The following is a 21,694-nucleotide window of genomic DNA, read 5'->3' as shown; positions in this document are numbered from 1 at the left end:
CCAACAAACAAAAAAAGAAAGTCTGTGACGATACAAAAAAAAAGGGGCACCCGAACTCATAAAAGTTGGATTTTCTCTGCTCTGAAAAGTCAGAGAGGGCCTCCCTGAGGAAGTGACATTTGAGCTGAGCATGGAAAGATGTCTGGATGGGCTGAGGCAACAAAGGGAGGGAAGAGAACTTCTGGCATAGGAAACAGCAGGTGCAAAGGCCCTGTCGCAAGAGGGAACCTGATAAGAATGAGAGACTGAGAGCAAGTAAATGTGTTTGAAGATCAGAGAGCAAACAGGAACGTGGTGGGAGACGAGCCTGGAAGAAGGACATAGGGTCCCACGCAGGACCTCGTGGGTCTTTAATCCTAAAGGGAGCCCCTTTAGGGCTCCCAATAGGGAGCTCCCAATAGGGAGCCTCTGAAAGGCTTTAAGCTAGGTTTTCCTACCATAGGAGCCAGAACCAGTCTGACCATAGCAAGCTTGGGACTTGCAAATATGTTTGTACAGTGGATTTTCCAAAGGAGGGGTTCAGACAGATTTGGTAACCATGGAGATGTCTATGTGGACACTAACAATTATGATAATGAAGCCACAAACTTGGGAAACCGGGCGTTATAAATAGAATTTGTTCCGGGTGCGCTTTGAGTAGTCTGGGCTGACGAAAGGTGCTGGAAACCACACTGTGCCAACACAAAGGGTCTGATGTCTGAAAAGGTGGCTCGCCCTGTGTGTGAACGGCGCGCACGGACTGCAGAGCTGAGGGCTGGTGCCATAGCAACCCTTGGACGAAAGGGCCTTTCTTCAGTAGTATTTCAAACAGGGTCCCGATGATGGGAGAAGGAAAAGGAACGTATGCAGCATTGTCTGCCATCCACACCCTCACAAGCAATATCTTATTTAATCTTAATAATTGCCACAGTAAAACTATCCTCGCTCTGAGGATGATGAATCTGAACCTCGGAGAAATGATATTTGTGCTTAGCTCCCTTCCTCCTTGCTTCTAGAGCAGGTCTCTGTCTGTCCAGGCCCAAAATGCCAGATCCTGGGGCGCCTGGGTGGCTCAGTCGGTTGAGCGGTCATGGCTGAGTCGGCTCAGGTCATGATCTTGCGGTCCGTGAGTTCGAGGCCCGCATCGGGCTCTGTGCTGACAGCTCAGAGCCTGGAGCCTGTTTTGGATTCTGTGTCTCCCTCTCTCTCTGCCCACCCCCCGGCTCATGCTCTGTCTCAAATATGAATAAACGTAAAAAAAATTTTTTTTAAATGCCAGATCCTTACTTTTCCCACATCCTCTGCAGTTACAGCAAAGGCACGTGGGCCAGTCGTGGCCAATGTCCTGTAGAGGAAGCCCGGTGTGAGAGGAGGGATGTCCAGCGAAGGGTTTTTTCCCAAATAAAGATGTAGAGGACATAGCACCTCTCTTCTTCAGACAGATGTGTTTGTGTCTTCATATCACGTGTAGAGCTTTGGTGGCCAGCTTATGACAATAAGATGACAAGTGTAGGGACCAAAGCTGAGGCTGGCGAAGGGCACGAGGGTAGAAAGATGGAAAGACCTTGGGTCCTTAAAATTAAAAAGTGCCTGAAGGACGCTTGGGACCCCTTCCTAAAATTTTGTTCCGTCAGATAATAAATGAGCGTATTGTTTACCCAGAGTAAGCTATTTAGCTGACCAATCTGCTACTTTCAGCTTAAAATATCAAAACTACGGCAGTCTAGGGGCGCCTGGGTGGCTCAGCCAGTTAAGCGTCAGACTTAGGCTCAGGTCACGATCTCGCAGTTCCTGAGTTCAAGTCCCGCGTTGGGCTCTGTGCTGTCAGCTCAGAGCCTGGAACCTGCTTCGGATTGTGTGTGTGTGTGTGTGTGTGTGTGTGTGTGTGTGTGCGCGCCCCTCCCCCACTCATACTCTGTCTCTCAAAAACGAATAAGCATTAAAAAAACCCACAAACCTATGGCCGTCTACTAATTGCACCCTGTTCTAATTCCTCCCCTACTTCCTTTTAGTAATAATCTCCCCAAGTTTTAGCTGGGTTCACGGCTGCCCTGCTAGAGAATATGTCTTCCAGCTTCCTTTTCAGCTTCGGGGGCTCTGTGACTGCGTTCTGGCCAATAGGATGTGAGTGGAAGTGACGTGTGGAACTTTGGATCAAGTTCTTAGCTGCCTGTCCTCACCCTCATCCTCCTTCTTGCCAGCTGGAGTGCTGGACAGCTGGGATAGACTCAGAGAAGGTAGCAACCGGTTGAGGATGACCGATCTATACTTTTACATAAGAAAGAAAGGAAGCTCTCTCATAATGAAGCCGTTATTTTTAGGTCACTGTGTTATAGCGACTTATCCTGGACCCTCGCAATAACCAAAACACACAGGCATTCAGTGGCAGTACAAGTCAGGGTTCTTGCTGGAAGCCACACAAACCACCTTGCTCCTGTGTTTGAGCACGGGCAGCCAAGACATGGAGTAACAGAGGGTCTTCCAAAGTTCAAGGTGGGTGTGGTGTTGCCCCGGGACACAATGCTATCGGGAGGCCCCTTCCCTCTGAATAATGGATGCCGAGAGTCAACTTGATAGCTATTGTATGAAGTCCTCCCTAAATAATAACAGCTTTAATCTATGGAATGCTTATTATGTGCCTGGTAATAGTCCCATGGGTTTTACCTCTAGTGACTCATTTAATCCTCACAAAGCCCTCTGTGATAGATATGATTCACAATCTTATTTTGTAGATGAGAAACTAAAGCATAGAGAAGGTTCAATAACCTGCTCTTGCTCAAACATGCCAAGCACACTTCTCCCCCGGGGCCTTTGCACTTGCTGTCCCCTCTGCCCAGAATGCTCTTCTTCCAGGCATCCATCCACAGGGCTCAAACGTCACCTGTTCACAGAAGCCTTCTTCTTTTTGCATAGAAGCCTTCTTAACTGGTTTTTTTTTTTTTTTTTAATGTTTATTTATGAGAGACACAGCACCAGCGGTGGAGGGGCAGAGAGAGAGGGAGACACAGAATCTGAAGCAGGCTCCAGGCTCTGAGCTGTCAGCACAGACTCTGGGGCTCCAACTCCGGAGCCCCGAAGTCACGACAGAGCCGAAGTCCGATGCTTAACCCACTGAGCCCACCCAGATGCCCCTTCACTACCTTATTTACTATCTTACCGCTACCCACTCGCCGCCACCCTCCACTCCACCAGGGTGACCATATAATTTATCACCCAAACCAGCACGCTCCGAAGAGCCAAGAGGGGACACGATCGGTAGGTATCCTATTTCCGGAAAAGAGCCGCAGAACGGGTGGCAGTTCGTCGACTCCCGACCGGGAGGCGGGGCCGCCTCGGCCCCTCGGGCGGCTCTCCGCGCGCTGCAGGCCAGAGCCCGGGAGGTCGAAGCGCTGCCTCCCGAGCGCCGCCGAGGGTTTACGGAGACCGCCGAGGACGTGGGAGGCGGGGCCACGTCCAGAGGCGGAAGCGCCGGCGCAATGGTGGCCGAAGAGGGCCGGAGGGGGTGACGTCACCGGCAGTCTCCGGAGAGAGCCGACGGGCTCCGAGCGGCGGCGCCGGGGCGCAGTCATGGCGGCCGCCTGCGCCGCGGTCGCTGGGAAGAGCGAGGATCCGGCGCCGGAGGCCGCGGCGCTGGCCGCCGCCCGGGAGCGGAGCAGCCGCTTCTTGAGCGGCCTGGAGCTGGTGAAGCAGGGCGCCGAGGCGCGCGTGTTCCGCGGCCGCTTCCAGGGCCGCGCGGCCGTGGTGAAGCACCGCTTCCCCAAGGGCTACCGGCACCCGGCGCTGGAAGCGCGGCTCGGCCGGCGGCGGACGGTGCAGGAGGCCCGGGCGCTGCTCCGCTGCCGCCGCGCAGGTGAGGCGGCCCGGCCCGGCCCGGGGAGGCCGCTGCGCCTCGTTTTGCCTGTCTCTCTCTTTGCACCCGCCGCGTGAACTTCAGTTGGGAAGTGTCGGCCTTTCTCCCCCGCCCCCCTCCCCCCGCCTTCGTTCATTTCATTCTTTGGCCTTGGCACCCGCGACGAGCACGTGTCCCGGAGCCCTTGCTCCTGGTTCAGTTCCCGGCTCTAACTGTCGCTTGGCGTTGAGGACGCCGTTTGACTGCCCCGCGCCTCGGTTTCCCCATGTGCACCGTCTCCGTGTTCGATCATTATCTTTACGTTCATGACTTTTAAGAAGCAGGTGTAATTACAAGTACGAACTCGCTGCGGAGGCTGTCGGGGTTCCAATACCGACACGACCGCTTCCCATGTAGCCTTACAACAAATTATTTACGCTCAGCCTCAGTTTCCTCCCCTGTAAAGGGGAGTGAGTCATAGTATGTTTGAGTGCGTGATTGGTACATAGCGCTCAGTAGATTTTAGACTCCGTGAACTTGTATATTGAGTTTTTCATTAAAACACCATTGTCCACCACGATATATCCCTTGTCCTCAGATGAGAAACTGAGGCTCAGGCGGGGGAAGTAACTTGCCCAAGGTTGCACAGCTAGTGAGTGACCCAGCCAGGCTCCCAGCCCATAGCCTCTGACTCAGAAACACTGGCTTTTCAGTTTCACACATCCTTTCTTTTATTAATATTCGTTAGGCACCTGCTTTACCCCAGGACATTGTTAGGTGCTGGGTGAGCTGGAGGAAATTCAGTCGCCAACAAGCAGACAGATCTCTTGCCCTTGCTTGGATGTGATGAAGCTATTTGTGTGTTCCTATTTTCAGTTTTCATCTGATCTAGGATGTAAGGTCCACTAAGCAGGGATTGGCTGCTTTGTTTCCTGCTGTATCCCCACTGATAGGTCTCCAGTATCTAGAAAAGTGTGGTGGGCCCAATTGTCATTCAATAAATATTCACTGAAACTCGAATTCAGTGAATTCTTTGCATTACTGGAGGTATTGTTCCCGCGTTAGGGAAACAGAAACAGAGGCTGAGAGAATTGATGTGACGTTTAGGTCATACAACTAGTAAAGGAAGGCAATCAGGATTTGAACCCGGCCTTTCGAACGCAAAGATGAATCTCTCAGCTAGCGCACTGCTTGGCCTAGTTTGTGTCCTGGTCAGGTAGAACGACTCTGACTGGGCGATGCTTACCCTTCTAGGTCTTTGTTTTGTTTTTAGGGAGTAAGTATGACAAATGCAATCCAGTCATAAAGGGTAGAAAGGAGAAGGGAGTTTTGGCACTACTAAACTTAGCTGTGGGGTGGCTTAAGGCTCAACCCTGCAGGGCATGAGCCGGGGAAACTTCCAGATGAGTTAAATTGTACTATTCTGCAGCATTCCTAAATTTTTTTTTTTTCCCTGAAATAAGCAGATATGCACTGTAAAAGTCTGGCTCAATCTTTGAAAATTAAGCTTAACATGAAGAAAGAATCTCATCCAATAACGATTTGTATCTTGATTGCAGGGATATCTGCCCCCGTTGTCTTTTTCGTAGACTATGCCTCCAACTGCTTATACATGGAAGAGATTGAAGGTTCAGTGACTGTTCGAGATTATATTCAATCCACTATGGAGACCGAAAAAACTCCCCAAAGTCTCCTTGGCTTAGCCAAGACGGTTGGGCAGGTTTTGGCTCGAATGCACGATGAAGACCTGATTCATGGTGATCTTACCACCTCGAACATGCTGCTGAAACCCCCCGTGGGACAGCTGAACATCGTGCTCATAGACTTTGGGCTGAGTTTCATTTCTGCACTTCCAGAAGATAAAGGAGTCGACCTCTACGTGCTGGAGAAAGCCTTCCTCAGTACCCACCCCAATACCGAGGCTGTGTTTGAAGCCTTTCTGAAGAGCTACTCCACCTTCTCCAAAAAGTCCAGGCCGGTGCTAAAAAAGTTAGATGAAGTGCGCCTGAGAGGAAGAAAGAGGTCCATGGTCGGGTAGAAGAGTCTGACAAGTACTGACGTGCTGGCCATTTGCGTCAAAGGGAATTTGAAGGAAGGCTCCGAATATGAGATTAGACCTAAATAAAGGCATTGAGATCCTTTTAAGTGCTGTCTGTGATCATGCTTGTTCAGTGTCATTATCATCTGCGGTCAACTGTTCTCAACAGCTTACTGTGGACAGAAGACAAGTTCTAGGCAGAATTGGGTATTTAAAAGAAATCTAGAACGGGCTTCCTCTTTGGCCAGGCCGCGTATATGTCAGGTACCTGGGCAATGGCATTGCAGAACGTTGAACCACGTGATGAGAACATTACTCTTCAGTCTTTTGGGTGATGTGGGGACAGAGTCTCAGTTGGTGACAGATACCTTTATCAACCCGCTAACCCAGCAGTTTTTTTGTCGTGTACATGACATATTCCCCCTGAAACCAATACAATGGGATACAGCCAGCATTTTTTTTTATTTTTTTATTTTTTATTTTTTTAAATTTTTTTTTTCAACGTTTATTTATTTTTGGGACAGAGAGAGACAGAGCATGAACGGGGGAGGGGCAGAGAGAGAGGGAGACACAGAATCGGAAACAGGCTCCAGGCTCTGAGCCATCAGCCCAGAGCCCGACGCGGGGCTCGAACTCACGAACCGCGAGATCGTGACCTGGCTGAAGTCGGACGCTTAACCGACTGCGCCACCCAGGCGCCCCTACAGCCAGCATTTTAAAAATGAACTAGAGGGGCGCCTGGGTGGCTCAGTTGGTTGAGCGTCCAACTTCAGCTCAGGTCATGATCTCACAGCTCGTGAGTTCGAGCCCCGCATCGGGCTCTGTGCTGACAGCTCAGCCTGGAGCCTGCTTCCAATTCTGTGTCTCCCTCTCTCTCTGCGCCTTGTCTGCGCGCACTGTCTCTCTCAAAAATAAATCAACGTAAAAAATAAAAATGAAGTAGAATCATAGAATAGAAAATATCAGAGCGCCTTACGTGTATTGTTTAATAAAACTTGTTTCAAGTGTATGTATAGACATACAGATACCCAGGGTATCTACTGGGTTTTGATGTAAGACACATTTCTTTTTGAGAGTCTTAGCAAAAAAAAGATGAAAAATACTGCTGACCTCCAATTAGTCTCGTTTTAAAAAAGCAGGCTCCTAGCTTTCAGGCAACTGGAATTTATGTGATTTTATGCAGCATGGTTTTTATCTTTGTTGCTCCGTATTTCTATGATTACCTTCTAACTAAGACAAGTGATTGATCTAAAGTTCCTTTTAGTTTAAGTTCCTTTAGTAAAAGAAAGTGAGTTGATTTATATCACAGAAAGTAAGCACGTAGAACAAAAGAGGTGAAACTACCTAGAAATGACTAGTTTGATAAAGCCTGGTTTAAGGGAAGGGGGAGGAAAACAGCAAAGATGCAAAATGCCGCCAATTAGCTTGCACTTAAAACCCCTCCCAGCCTGTCTCTTCCCCAGAGATGTGTGTCTGTGGGGAGGGAGGTATAATAAAGTACCTCTCCTCCTTGTCTGCACCAGCCAGCAAATAAGTACTTTGAGCGCCTTCTCTGTGCCCAGTATCATTGGCTACTGGGTACGTGGGCGGTGAGCATTTCCGTGGGTCCAGGACTGTGGGTTTCCTTCACCACAGTCAGCCCTGTGCCTGTGGCAGATGCCCAGGAATGAATGAAAACTTCCCTTCCTGGGTACTGGTGACCAGTAGACAGGAGAGTGAATATCGTTGCCTGGTTATCACTCATCAAGATACTGTCCCAGGAGTGTTCATATTGGAATTGAAACAACTCTAAGGTAGCATCCCCAGTGTATCGATGGAGAACTTGTCCAAGATGTCACAGGTGCAAGGGAGACTTTTTCCTGGCTCCCAAGCCCGTGTGGCCTCCACTGATGCTTTAGGAAACGAGATGCTGGAAGGGATACACTTTTGATATACCTTGACCTTCTATAACGTTATTTTCCAAGAACTTCAAGGGCCCCAGGGGCAATGATGTTTTCAAGGAATACTGTCAACGTGACTGAGAGCTGTCTGCCTCGGGGTGAGAATGACTGGTGGGCACACACGTACAGGTAGTAAGTCAGGAAACAGCTAGAGCTCGCCGCGTGCGGGGCCCTGGAGATAGAGGGGGACCTAAGGCTGCCCTTACTCAACGAGGAAACAGTGACAGAACTGGTGTGTGAAGGAGAGCCGGGGGCACCCGGGTGGCTCAGTCGGTTGAGCGTCCGACTTCGGCTCAGGTCATGATCTGGTGGTTCACGAGTTTGAGCCCCACGTCGGGCTCTGTGCTGACAGCTCAGAGCCTGGAGCCTCCCTCGGATTCTGTGCCTCCCTCCCTCTCTGCCCCTCCCCTGCTCGCGTTCTGTCTCAACTTATTTTTTTCTTAATTAAACCAAAAAAGAACCGGGAGGTGGGGGAGCGTGTCCCAGGCAGAGACCCATGAGGGACAAAGTTGGTAAAGGAGGGGCATCCCTGGGCAGCAAGGCCAGGGTGGCCAGTTCGCAGCGAGCAGAGCAGAGGAAGAGCGAGAAGTGAGATCAGAGAGGTGGGTGAGGACCAGCTCGGGGCCTTGTCACGAGCCCGGGTATTGTTCTCAACTCGACTGCAGTTTTAAACAGGAACGCATTTTACGTTTTCAAGGGATCACATCGGGAGAAAAGGCGGTAAAGGGGGGCTGGAGGGGAAGGGAAAAGCCTTTGCAACTGGCTGGGTCTGCGACAGTGGCAGCCTGGGGCAGAGAGAGGCCTTGGCGAGCGTGCAGCGATCCGCTCGGGCCCATTGGTGCGTGTGACACGGTGGCCAGCACGGCGGAGGCGGCAGCGTTAGGGAGGCTACAATGACGTTTGCAGGCATCGAGGGCAAGGGGGGTCCTGGAGCAGCCACACATGTTCCCAGGAGAACTGTCCATCTATGTACTCAGGCCCTGGCTCGGGATGGGAAACAAGGGATTATCACACAGTCAGTCCCAGGCGAGCAGTGGATTCCGTCCCTCGTTCAGCATCTCACAAAGGACCAAGCAATCCTCAGCAGTTCCAGATCCCTCAAAGTCCACGTGGGGACAGCTGGCCCTCCGCAGCGGTGAGCCAACGGCACTGGCAGCTCTGTGTGAATTCCATCTGGAACCTTCCCAGACGCGGCTTATAAACCTCATTTTACAGACGAGGAAAGACGCTTCACAATGCAAACTATCATGTCTTAGGGTCACACAAGTTGCAGGGCTGGGATTCAAACCTCCATTTTTAACAACAGCCGTTCGCTACTGAGTGGTTACTAAGTTCTTTGCGTGCATCAACCTATTTTGCAGAGGAGGCAATTGAGGCACAGAGAAATGGAGCCTTGCCCAAGGGCCACGCAGCTAGTGAGTAGCAGAGCCGGGGAAACGTGATGTGATACTGAGATGTGTCCAACACTGAAGAGGACACAATGCCCACATCTTCTAGAACATTTAAAAGAGCTCTTGTGGGGCGCCTAGGTGGCTCAGTCTGTTAAGCATCTGACTCCGGCTCAGGTCGTGATCTCACGGTTTGTGAGTTCGAGCCCCGTGTTGGGCTCTGTGCTGACAGCTCAGAGCCTGGAGCCTGCTTCGGATTCTGTGTCTCCCTCTCTCTCTGCCCCTCTCCCGCTCGCACTCTGTTTCTCTCTCTCTCTCAAAAAGTGAATAAACATTACAAAAAAAAAATTTTTTTTTAAAGACCTCTTGTGACTGCGGGCCACAGCATGGAGCCACCCACGTTGGGCATAGTGAGTGCTTCTTCAGTGTTCTCGTTAGGGGAGCTGACCACGCTCGCAGCATGTGCCGGCCGAGGGGACCCGGGCACACCTGCACTAGTGAAGGGATGCGCACGTAATCTCAGCTGTGACCGAGAAAGGAAACCCGAATCCTGATCCCGGTTCCAATCCAGTTTGTTTGCAAAACCAGGCGGGCAGCTCGTGGGCCATCGTTTGCCAAGTTGATTTTTTAAGATACTGCATTAAAATGTTTGTCTTGATTACTGGGTTTTTAGGTGCCGCCTCGAATTAGTGCCCTGGTAAGAGGCTCGCTCACCTCATCCTGGTCCTCACCCGGCTGCCACTGACCGCTGGAACCCCTGGCTGTGGGAGCCCAGCTGACAGGGCCCTGGGAATCTCCTCCTTGAGTCCTGAATTCAGAGTGCCACAACTCCAAAGGACCCAATTCCCCTTTCCGGAGCCCAGACGAGTGGCCGTCCTGGCCAGCAGAGGTCGCCAAGTTACCGTCATTATCCATGCAGGGGCGCTTCCTTCCCCTTCCATTCTCCTCCTCCACTTCCTTTTCTCTCTCCCTTCCCTCTCTCTCCCTCCTTTCTCTTCTTCTTCCCGTTTTCGTCCTATCTCCCTACCTCGAACTTGGCTCACTTATCCGCCCAACACCGAAGCATCCCCGTGCGGCAGGCACCGTGCAAATCACCCAGGCTACAGTCAGCAAAGACGTGGGATGTCTGGTTCCCTCCTGCCCGAATTTTGTCATGCGCTCTCTCCCTTCCTCACGCCTTCATTCACTGGGTATTTATTCCACACCCCGGCTCTGTCTGGCTCTGTGCTGGGTCCCAAAGAAGCTACTGGGATGAGAAAGCCCACAGCTACCACCCTGGAGCCCCTTCCCCTCCCCCTGCACTCTGCTGCAATCAATGGTTTCCCCACTGCTCCCCACTGTTTCTGCCCTGCCCATTGACCCCCCAAAACGTTCTTCCTTATAAAGCAGCCAGAGGCACCCTTGTAAAGCCAGTTTATGTCACTTGTCTAATCGGAACCTTGATGGCTTCCCATCCCACGTCTCCTTGCTTACCAGCTACATGATGAGGGACCCCCTCGCCGCGCCTCTCTGAGCCTCGGTGTCCTCATCTGTAAGATGGACCCATTTTACAGATGAAGAAGCTGAGTCTCAGAGATGCTAAGCGACTTTTCTAGTCATCAGCCTGTAAATGATAGAGATTGTGCCGGGCACTGTCTGTTGTCTACCCAGAGCCACACTCTTTATTCCTTCTGGACAGAACCTCTGTTTATCCAGGTATCTATTAGGTGAGAATGGCTTCATCTCAGGGAAGGTCAGACCGGTCCCTGATGTACAGGTGGGCACGTGGCTCCTTTCTGGCCAATAAGACAGAAAAGCGAATCTGCAGAAGTTGCTTCTGGGGAAGATTTTCTTTCTTACAGAAAGGGAGAAGGTTGTGAGAATTTGCTCCATGCCCTGACCCCAACACACCCGCACCAGCACTTCCTGCCTTTAAATGCAGTGGTGATGAGTGGAAGTTCAGCAGCCATTTTGGGGCCGGGAGGCCGACAGTAAAGCACCGGCGAGGGGAAGACAAAGGAGTCAAGAACGGGCAGGGTGTGAGTCCGTCACTGGAACTCGGACCTTTCTTCCCTGACTTATTATTTGCATAAGTAAACATCTTCAAAGCCGAAGCTGCTTTAGTTGGGTTTTCTATCACTCGAAGCAAAAACAGTCCTAACCAGAACAGATACAGATCCCCGTCCCCCCCAAGCCACACGCAGGGTCACTGGCATCTGACTGCCTTCCCTGGGGTGGGCTGGCATATCGGGCGACACAGGCCTCTCGCCTGAGATCAAGGTGAAGGAGCCACGGCAGACAGTCTCCAGCCCCTTCTGTTCCAGGGCCGGAAGGTGAGACCCCTGGACTGAGATTCAGCCTGTGCGAGGCCTGGCCAATGTGCCCGCAGCTTCCTCTGTGTGTCTGGCCCCTTCTGCTGTTACTCTGCCCCCACTTGCGCACGCTGTTCTTCCAACAGACAGTCCTGCCGCTATCTCAGGGTCTTTCTCCCTGCTGTTCCCTTTGCCCGCGACACTGTTCCCCGCAGACCTCTATGTGGCCTCCTCCCGCACTGCCTTTAGGCCTCTGCCGGATACCGCTGTGAGAGGTCCCCCGGGAGCACCCTCTATAAAAGGTGACACCCCCCTCCCCAGCCCTCCCCGCCCCTCCCCAGCTCTGTTTCCACCCCGTTCACCAGCACCTGCTATCCTTCAGATTCACCTGCTCGTTTGCATCCTGCTCGCTCCGTGGGCAGGGGGCCATGTTTGTGCCCGGCTCCGGCCGCGGTTTCTACAGTGGTGCCTGGAAGGTAGTAGATGCTCTGTAAACATTTCCTGATGGCAGTGGAATTCCCTCGTGCAAGCGTAGCTTGCCTGTGGGAAAGAAAATTCACGGGGCCACATGAGCCTCCCTCCCACTGCCCGCCCCCACTCGCCCCCCACGTGCCACCTACCCACAGTCTTCCCTGCTGGAGGCAAAGCACAGTGTGGCCCCGGCCTGCAGCTTAGAACAAAAAACATTCAGAACCCTGGGGATTTGGTGCTGATCAAAGGCTTCCTCGTGTTTGTAAACCTTCACCCTCTGCCCAGGACACAGAAGGTTAGGGGGGGCCCAGAGCCCAGAGTTAGCCGCGGTTCCAGGCCGGGGGACTCTGGGCCTGCCCCTTCCCCGTAGCGAGGAAAGGCCCCCCACCGCAAGGCCGAGCGGGTTGAACCCAGCCAGGGATCTAAAAGGGGTAACTAATCCCACCCCCAGCCTGAGGCCCACCTGCCGGCCCTTGGATTCAAAGCCAATGTTACTCTTGGAGCTACGGAGGCCTGACCAAAATGTCACGCTGAAAGATGCTGATAGTGGTGCAGCTCAGCGAGGCGGGGGCAGGCGGGGAGGCTGTGAGTTCCCCCCTTCCAGGGAGGGGGAGTGGGAAGCTGGTGCCTGCATACTCCCAGCATGCTCTCCCCTCCCCCAGCCTTATTTGTCTTCGTAGCACTAAGCACTGTGGGATATGTGATGTATTTCACTCACTTATCTTATGACAGAGCAAATAAAAGGGAGGCTCTGTGAGCCCAGAGACCTTTGTCTTGGTTGTTCACTGCTGTAGCCCCAGCGCCCAGAATGACACCTGGTGTATACAGTAGGCGCCCCACGAATACTTGTGGACATGGGCCGCCCAGGGGGCTCTGTCACGTCAGCATCCGACTCCTGATTTCAGCTCAGGCCATGATCTCACAGTTTCATGGGATCAAGCCCCGCATTGGGCTCTGGGCTGGCACGGCAGAGTCTGCTTGAGATTTTCTCTCTCTCTGGCTCTCTGCCCCTCCCCCCCCCCACTCTGTCTCTCCAAATAAGTACATAAACTTAAAAAACGACTTGTGAATAAATGGTAGTCATGATTTTGGTTGATGTTCACAATAATAAAGTGCAACAATTTAAGACAGGTTCAAGTTTTCTTTTTTTTTTTTTTTCCAACGTTTTTATTTATTTTTGGGACAGAGAGACAGAGCATGAATGGGGGAGGGGCAGAGAGAGAGGGAGACACAGAATCGGAAACAGGCTCCAGGCTCCGAGCCATCAGCCCAGAGCCCGACACGGGGCTCGAACTCACGGACCGCGAGATCGTGACCTGGCTGAAGTCGGACGCTTAACCGACTGCGCCACCCAGGCGCCCCTAAGACAGGTTCAAGTTTTCAATGCTTACGGAACCTCCGCTATGTTCCAGGTGCTGTTCCGGGCACCGGGGATACGGTGAGGATTAATGAGGACTCCCGGTTCTCATGGAGTTTAATGTAGTAGGGAATGGTTTGAAACGATGACTCGTGCTGTGAAGGAAAGAACTCGGGGCAGACTCGACATAGAGTGCGTGACGCAGAGTGGAGGAAGGTTACGTTTCAGTAGATTGGGGGTTGGGGGGGGCGCCTCGGAGGAGGTGACGTTGGAGCAAAGACCCACGTGAGAAGGAAGCAGCCAGTGAGGTGGGATGGTGGGGGGATGTGGGGGGGGACATCCAGGCAGAGGGAGCAGTCCGTGCGAAGAACCTGGCATGTTCAAGGGGCAGAAAGGAGGTCGTGAAGAGGGTGGCAAGCAGTGATTGAGGGGAAAGCAGGTAGGACGTCAGGCCAAAGAGCTAGGCATGGCTCGATCATTCATGTCCGTGCCCAGCACAGTGCTTGGCACATAGCGAGCCCTTAATAGCCGGGCTGGTGACTGTGATCAGTCGATCACATCGATGGTTATTTTCCTCTTAGAAATGGGGAGGGGCAGTGGCGGTGCGGATCATTGGAATTTCAGCCCTGTCGTGCACTAGCTGTGTGACCTCGGGCAGATGTCTTAATCTCTCGGAGCCTCAGTTTCCTCATCCGTCTAACAGACAAGCCTAGTAGGGAATGAAAATAAATGCTGGTCAGACCATCCGTCAACTGTGGAAGTTCTTTAAGAATTTCCTCCCACTTTGGGGCAGGGGGCCGGGGGGGCTGGGTAGGTCAGTCGGTTAAGCTTTGGCTCAGGTCATGATCTCGCAGTTCATGAGTTCAAGCCCCAAGTCCGGCTCTGGGCTGACGGCTCAGAGCCTGGAGCCTGCTTCGGATTCTGTGTCTCCCTCTCTCTCTGCCCCTCCTCTGCTCATTCTCTCGCTCTCTTTCTCTCTCTCAAAAATAAATAATAATAATAAAAACACTTAAAAAAATTTTTTTTTCAACGTTTAGTTTTGGGACAGAGAGAGACAGAGCACGAACGGGGGAGGGGCAGAGAGAGAGGGAGACACAGAATCGGAAACAGGCTCCAGGCTCTGAGCCATCAGCCCAGAGCCCGACGCGGGGCTCGAACTCACGGACCACGAGATCGTGACCTGGCTGAAGTCGGACGCTTAACCGACTGCGCCACCCGCTTCCTCTGTGAGTTTGACCGCTTCTTCTGCTGCTCTGCTCCTACTTGTTCACGCTGGGTGAGAAAAATAACAGCAGTAGTAAAAGTTACCTATTGCTGTTGTAACAAGTTGCTCCAAAACTTAATGGCATAAAACCACCGTTTGTTATGCTCGCGGATCTTGTGGGTCAGAACTTTGGAGAGGGCAACACGGGGATGCCTGCTTCCTGTTCCACCACGTCTGGGACATCAGCCGAAGGACTCAAAGGCTAGGGGCTGGAATCATCGGAAGGCTCATTCGCTCATACGCCGGTTAGCTCTTGCTGGCTGCTCGTTAGGAGCCTTGCTTACTCTCTGTGGACCCCCGACCCTCAGTGGGAAGAGCGTCCATCACGTTTAAGAGGAGCATAGGGGAGGCGCATGTAGGGTGGGAGAGAGATAGGTGCCATCCTGGGAAAGTAGAATCTGCCACGAGCTAAATGATAATAGCTGTCACTTGCTGAGCACTTACTATGTGCAGGCACTCTGCACCACGGCCTTGCTTATTAATTCTTCCCACATCCTTGTGAGCTACGCCCCCTTCGTGTTTCCATTCCAGACAAGGACACAGGCCCACAGGAGTTAAAGCTCTTGTCTAGGGTTGCATAAGAAGCCAAGCGGTACGGCTGGAATTTGAACGTCGCTTTGTGTAATGCGGGGCGACAGACGCAGGGAATGCGTACAGATTAAATGAGTTAAAACATGTAAAGTGCTGAAAACAGTGCCTGGCACATAGTGAGTGCAGTATATTGCCATTATTATTATTATTATTATTATTATTCCATTTGAGCCACTGGAATAATAGGGAAACGTCTGCCCTGATACTAAGTACTTACTGTCCTCTTAATCTCTTAGCTCCTTCCAGAACAAGGGAGCCAGTCCAGGGGCTCTGGGAGCAACATACCCTGGTCCCAACTGCCTCCATCAGGCTTTGGGGAGTGACCACAGTTTCTATGACGTCAGCTGGACTAAGTCCCCAGGAATAGTTTTTCCCGTTTGGAAAACTGTCCTCCCACCCCCGGGCTTTGAACGTCCAAAGTGCTCCCTCCGGGGCCTCACCCTTTATCCGAGATTGTCTGACACTAACCTGGTTGGAACCTTTGATGAAGCCGGTTATGGAGCTGCTCAAGGTCAGGTGCCTGATCTGAAAGGACATGGGAGAAAGTTTCATCACAGCCTGCCAAGGGCCCATTGGGAAATAACTTGCCCTACGGGCTTACGGGCAGCATGGCAACGTGACCCACCTAGGAAGCGGGCACTGCCCCTCTTTCTGGTCCATATCGCCGTCTTTGAATGAAAAGCATTTAAATTTTATTTTTATTTTTATTTATTTTTAGGGAGAGAGCACGAATGGGGGGAGGGGCATCGGGAGAGAGAGAGAGAGAGAGAGAGAGAGAGAGAGAGAGAGAGAATCTTAAGCAGGCTCCATGCTCCGCAAGGAGCCCGACACAGGCCTCGGTCCCACGACCCTGGGATCATGACCTGAGCTGAAATCAAGAGTTGGATGCTCAGCTGACTGAGCCACCCACGTGCCCCAAAGCATTTAAATTTTCAGTGAAAAGGATGCTCATTAGAATGGCCATCGTAAAAAACAAAAAAAACCAACTCGGTTAATAATAAGTGTTGGCAAAGAGGTGGAGAATTTAGAACCCTCCTCCGCTCTTCATGAGAGCTCTAAAATGGCGTGGACACTTGGGAAAATGGTCTGGCAACTCTTCAAAAGGTTACATACAGAGTTAACAAATGGCTCACCAATTCTACTCCTAGGTGTAGACCCAAGAGAACTGGAAACATGTCCTTACAAAACTTTGTACAGGAATGTTCGCAGAAGCATTATTCGTAATAGCCAAAAATGGAAACAACTCAAATGCCCATCAACTGATGACTAGACAAATAAAATGTGCTTTATTCACACAATGGAATATTATTTGCCCCGTTAAAAGGAGCAAAGCACTGATCTGTCATGCTAAGTAAAAGAAGGCAAACACAAAAGACCATATATTGTATGATTCCATTTATGTGAAATGTCCAGAACAGGCAAATCTGTACAGACAGAAAGTAGATGAGTGTTTATCTACCATTTGGGAGGTTGGGGGGTAGGAACTGGGGTGATCATTAATGCATATGAGGTTTCTTTTTGGAGTGAAGTTCTCTACAACTGATTGTAGTCACGATTGCCTGTGTGAGTATACTAAAAACCATTCACCTGAACACTTTAGATGGGGGAATTATATGCTATTGTTATTTTTTTAAAAAAATTTTAAACATTTATTTATTTTTGAGAGACAGAGAGAGACAGAGCACAAGTGAGGGAGGGGCAGAGAGAAGGGGGTGACACAGAATCTGAAGCAGGCTCCAGGCTCTGAGCTGTCAGCACAGAGCCCGATGCGGGGCTCGAACCCATAAACCGTGAGATCATGACCTGAGCCGAAGTCGGACGTTTAACCAGCTGAGCCACCCAGGCGCCCCACTATTAGGTTGTTATTTTTCAAATGAGAACAGAATATGCCACTCTGCTTAAATCCCTACAGTGGTTGCCTTATCATCATAGCGCGGGTACACTGTCCTCACCCAGGCTTTCAAGATCCTGGGTTGTCTAGCTGCTGGCTGTCCTTCTGATCACACCTCTGCATCCCAGGTTCTGGATCATTCTAAGCCACCCGGTTTGTTCCTGCCTTGGAGCCATTGCACTCGGCTTTTCCTTCTTCCGGAAGGAATTTTTCATTTCGCTTGAGTACACACCGTGCTGATCGGGATTGCCAAATGGTAAGCTAGACGGGTGTTTATAAGATACTGATGTATTGTTTTCCAAAGTGGTTGGCTAAGTGATCATTTCCAGTAGCCATCTGTGAGGCTTCCAGTTGCCCTAGAGTCTGGCCAACACTTCACGTTGGCCTCTGTTTAACTTTGCTAGCCCAGGGGGTTCGTATCACCCTGAGATTTCAGTTTGTATTTCCCTGATGGCTTGTAATGTTGAGCATCTTTGTATGTGCCTAATGGTCATCTGTAGGTCTTTTTTTTTTTTTTTTGGTGAAGTGTCTTGAAATATTTTGCCTATTTTGAAATCGGGGTGTGTAACTTCGTATTATTGAGTCGTAATAGATTTTAGAATAGAGATACGAGTTCTTTGTCAGATATAGTTTTGAAGATATTTTTCCCGGATTATGTTAAATTTATATTTCAAATGCTCATCTTAGGAAAGGAGAAAGGTGTAAAACCAATGATTTCTAGCTTAAGAAGCTAGAAAAAAAAAAAAAAAACAGAGACAAATAAGCCCAAAGTAAGTAGAAAGAAGGAAATAATAAGAACAGAGGGGCTTCCCCGGGGAAGGTGGAGCAGACCTAGTTTTCACTACTCTTCCTGCGGAGGACGATTGGGAACGCTGTACCCAAGAATACTTCAGAGAGTGGAGAGGTGAAGGCGGGGACTTGGGACCCAAGGAACAACCTGGTGATGGGTTTTCTTTCTGCCTACTCTATCTCAGGCTTGGAAGCCGCAGGCAACCTGGAAATGTCAGCAGGGGCTGCCAAAGAGCCCTGACGAAAGCGAGCGCTCTGTAGCCAAAGGGCCAGGAAAAGTTCAGCCAAGAGAGACCACTTTTAGACAGAACCTTCTCTACTCCAGCTGAACACCATGGGGAAAACATGGGAGCTCGCTCCCCCCAGCACAGGCTGAGTGAGGAGCCCCGACTTCGATCCTCACCGGGCTACGACCCTGTGTGCCAGCTTCCTTCCCAGGGTGGTGTCAGAGGAAGTGGAGGAGGGGGCTGGGACTTGTGTGCTCCCTGGTTAGTAAGGAGCCTCCTCTCCTGGTACCCCCTTTCCGTGTTTGCTGGTTTTGTTAGAAGGATGGAAAGACAAGCGATAGCCTGGGAGGAAGTGTTTGCAAACCGCCTATGGTATCCGGCGTATATAAATCACTCTCAAACCTCTAAGACCACAAGGCCATGTGTCTACACCTCTATCAGAAGGGCTAAAACAAAAAAGTAGGGGCAACACCAAATGCTGGCAAAGATATGGAAAAAACTGGATCACGGATTCATTGCCAGTGGAAATGTAAAATGATGCAAACACTGTGGGAAACAGTTTCGCAGTTTTCTTTAAAAGCCAAGGAGGCAACTACCGTATCACTCAGCAGTTGTGCGCCCGTGCATTTATCCAGGAGGAAGAAAACGATTCCTTCCTCCAGGCTCCGATCTCCGGACGGCTCACCCACCCTGGGAGCAAGTAGAAACTAAATCAACAGCGGTGACCCCCGCTCAGCGCTTTCTCTGTGCCAGGCGTCGTGCTAGGCGTCAGCGGGCCATCTCCCTCAACCTTCCCAACAGACCTCTTGTCTGGTAGAGGCCGCGATCATCATCGCCCCCACTTTCTGGACGAGTAAACCGAGGCTCCAAGGCCGTTGCTCATGGCCACGCGGCTGGACTGTGCAGAGCCCGGATTCAAACCCAGGGGGACGCTGACAAGCGCTTTCATCCTCACCTGGTCATTACCAACCGTTTAACGGGGGCAGTAAAAAGCGTGGAAAAGGTGTGGCCGCGGCCGCGGGTTAGACCCGAGGCCACGCTGCCCGGAGGGCCGGAGTCTGGTTCCCAGTTCCTGGGCCTGACTTCCCTTAACTTTGCCGGGCCTCTCGCCCCCAGGCCCAGGGGCGCAGGCACCACCCTGCAGGGGCAGGAGAAGGCGGGCCCCCGAGCGCAGTCCCCTCCCCGAGCCCTCCCCCGGGCTTTAAGCCGGAGCAGGGGAGCGGGGCGCGGGCAGTCCCGGGCTGGCTCGGTCCGCCCGGCGATCGCGCGGATATGGCGGCGCTGGCGACCGTGGCCAAGAAGGTGTGGAGCGCGCGGCGGCTGCTGGTGCTGCTCTTGGCGCCGCTCGCGCTGCTGCCGGTGGTCTTCGCCCTCCCGCCCAAGGTAACGCCTCGTCCGCCGGGCGCCCCCCGTCCCGCGCGCCCGCCGGCCCGCCCCCGAGGTCCCAGACCCGACCGATTTCACCAGAACCCCCCACCCCCACCCCTCGACCCTCTCCCCCTGCGCCCTGCCCCCTCCGGCCCTTTCCCGGCCGCGCCTTGGAGCCGGAGTCCAGCCCAGCCTTCGGGATGGTTCCCTCTGCCGGAGCGAGTTCTCTTTGCTGGGCTCGGCGCGCGGGGCGCCGGGTTGAACGCTTCCCTAGATGATCCCAATGAACTGTTCACGAAGGCCAAGCTGAAGGGCCTGGGGCAAGTCACTTAGCTCCGCTGGACTTCGGTTTGCCCAGATGTAACAGTGGAGGCAGCGACGGCGTTGGGGCAGATATTAAATAGGGCAATCTATGTACCTCTCTTCGAACTGAGCCTGGCCCACAGGAAGTGCCCGCTGCCCCACTGGCTGGTCTGATGCCAGGCCCCTTACCTGCTGCGAGCAGGCCGAGATTGGAAGAACCCCGTGGAGCCGGGCGCTAAGCTTTTAAGGTGGCGCTAAGCTTTGCCTTAAAGCGCGTCGTTTTATGTCATCCTTTCAGTGCCCCTCAGGGGGTGAGGATTATTTATCTCCTTTTCTAGAGAAGAAAAGTGAGGCTCAGAGAGAGGAAGTGACTTGGTCAGGGTCACATGGCTAGCAGCTGAGCAGGGATCCATTCCCTGGCTTGTCAGAAGCCAGCACTCGAGCGGTTTCTCCGCTCTCAAAGAAAGCAATCCCTCGACCAAAGGCTGCAGATTGAGGTCAGGAATGTCATGATGAAAGTCAACACCAATGGGGGCTGGGCGAAGATGGGTGTCACAGGTCCCTATTGCGCCCCTCACTGGTCCCCAGCCCTTCTGGGGCGTCACGGGAGGGCATAGGACAAGGCTCCTACCTCCAGGAAGTTGTTTCACTATCTCTCAACGTGAGGCTAAATGTTCATAAAAAATAAAAGCAGAGAGAGGGTGTCATTTAGAGGTACATTACCCAGCACCTGCCAGCAGAGACCAGGGGAGCTGGGAGAGGTATTCGAAGAGGGCTGCCTGGAGGAAGGGGTCCTCCTTGGGCACAGGGAGTGAGGAGGTGATACCAGCTGGTGCCAGAGAGACCCAGAGCTAATGTACAAACATGGTCTTTAGTGTGGAATTACCTAAACGCTTCGACTTTTTTGACATAGAAGAGAGAAAGACAACAAATGCCCGGATAAGGATTACGTCACTTTCAAAAACCGTCCCGTTCCCGGCCAGGCGCTGACCTCAGGATCTTAGTCCAACCCCCTTTCTTCTTTGGGTCTCACTTTCCTTGTCTGTAAAATGGGGCCCTCGTGGTGCTGGCTTCTGAGAATTGATGTGCAAGGTTGAGCGAGGAAGTTGCCTCACTTTATGGGGCATCATTAGGGGAAGGACGGATGGGGTCTGTGATGTCCCAGGTGGAGTCCCAGGGAAGAAAAGACAGAAACACCCAGGGTCTTTCTCCTCAGGAGGGGGTTCTGCAGGCTTCTGTCTGCTCTGCGCTCTAGCAACATCCATGAACTCAGGGACGGATCCAAGGGTTATGGGGCCTGAAGCATACAGTATTTGAGAAGTGCCTTTTAAGAAAAAGCACACAGATTTACAAAGAGAAAATTCAGTATAGGGCTGGGGAGGGGCTCAGAAGCTTAAGCTCCGTAAGCTTCGCGGTGAATCCACTTCCATGGGAATCCTAACGTGCACAGGTGCAGAGAGCCTGTAACCTTCTGCAGGGGTGGTAGGCCCGATAAGTAAGGTGTTGTGTTGAGTGCTTAACGCTCAGTATGTGCCAAGCGCCGTGCAAAGAGCTTCTCGGGCATCGTCCTATATAATGTGCACGCACCCAGGGAGACAGTTACTATTAGCATCCCTACTGGCCAGCTGAGGAAATGGACCTCAGCAAGGTTAGGTGACCTGCCCGAGGTCACACAGCCTGTACAGAGCCAGAATGCAGGGTTTGCACTTCTCCTCATTGCACCGTATAGTCTTTCTTCAGTTGTGATTGAATCAGAGTCTTTCGTGTTCCCCGCAGATCCTGGTGGGGACGCTTTGTGTGGCCTGAGATGTCACTGCCTCTTTAAGTGGCTGATAAATGAGGGCCTCCCCGGAGGCAGGTCTGGCTCTTTGGGGGGGGGGGGGCATCTTAGCTTCCCTCAAAGATCTGTATCCCATACTCAAAGCCTCACCCCTGATAACGATATACTTACTTACTTATCATTATTTT

At 52.0% G+C, this 21,694-nt stretch overlaps 2 protein-coding genes and 2 long non-coding RNA genes across 7 annotated transcripts in view; 2 read left to right on the top strand and 2 right to left on the bottom strand.

Annotated features, from left to right (window-relative positions):
* Positions 1-3,493: 3,493 nt before the first annotated feature.
* TP53RK (TP53 regulating kinase) lies at positions 3,494-6,304 on the top strand. Its single transcript, XM_086702379.1, has 2 exons — positions 3,494-3,829; positions 5,368-6,304. Exons 1-2 carry the CDS (start codon positions 3,547-3,549, stop codon positions 5,844-5,846), a joined length of 762 nt encoding a protein of 253 aa, XP_086558505.1. The 5' UTR covers positions 3,494-3,546; the 3' UTR covers positions 5,847-6,304.
* Positions 6,305-7,201: 897 nt separating this feature from the next.
* LOC147582774 (uncharacterized) lies at positions 7,202-14,194 on the bottom strand. Of its 3 annotated transcripts, XR_015249503.1 has the most exons (4): positions 13,328-14,194; positions 12,086-12,135; positions 11,834-11,934; positions 7,202-8,766 (listed from the first exon to the last, which is right to left on the bottom strand). It is a non-coding gene; the product is annotated as an uncharacterized LOC147582774 (long non-coding RNA). The 3 variants fall into 3 exon arrangements; XR_015249502.1 differs by lacking the exon at positions 13,328-14,194 and having other exon boundaries at positions 7,202-8,770; positions 12,086-12,497; XR_015249501.1 differs by lacking the exon at positions 13,328-14,194 and having other exon boundaries at positions 12,086-12,497.
* A 309-nt stretch (positions 14,195-14,503) lies between these two features.
* LOC147582773 (uncharacterized) lies at positions 14,504-20,709 on the bottom strand. 2 transcript variants are annotated; one of them, XR_015249499.1, is made up of 3 exons: positions 18,660-19,540; positions 15,002-15,673; positions 14,504-14,565 (listed from the first exon to the last, which is right to left on the bottom strand). It is a non-coding gene; the product is annotated as an uncharacterized LOC147582773 (long non-coding RNA). The 2 variants fall into 2 exon arrangements; XR_015249500.1 differs by lacking the exon at positions 14,504-14,565 and adding an exon at positions 19,916-20,709 and having other exon boundaries at positions 14,574-15,673; positions 18,660-18,745.
* Positions 19,271-21,694, top strand: part of SLC13A3 (solute carrier family 13 member 3) — a 75,493-nt gene continuing 73,069 nt past the window's right edge. The window contains exon 1 of the mRNA XM_086702377.1: positions 19,271-19,438. Coding sequence (XP_086558503.1) covers positions 19,328-19,438 — 111 coding nt within the window. The 5' untranslated portion in view covers positions 19,271-19,327. The remainder of the gene's footprint in view (positions 19,439-21,694) is intronic.

Source organism: Puma concolor, chromosome A3, assembly GCF_028749965.1.
Source record: "Puma concolor isolate L17-30 chromosome A3, mPumCon1.1.hap2, whole genome shotgun sequence".
Lineage (NCBI taxonomy): Eukaryota > Metazoa > Chordata > Mammalia > Carnivora > Felidae > Puma > Puma concolor.
This window is presented reverse-complemented; position numbering and strand designations above follow the sequence as displayed.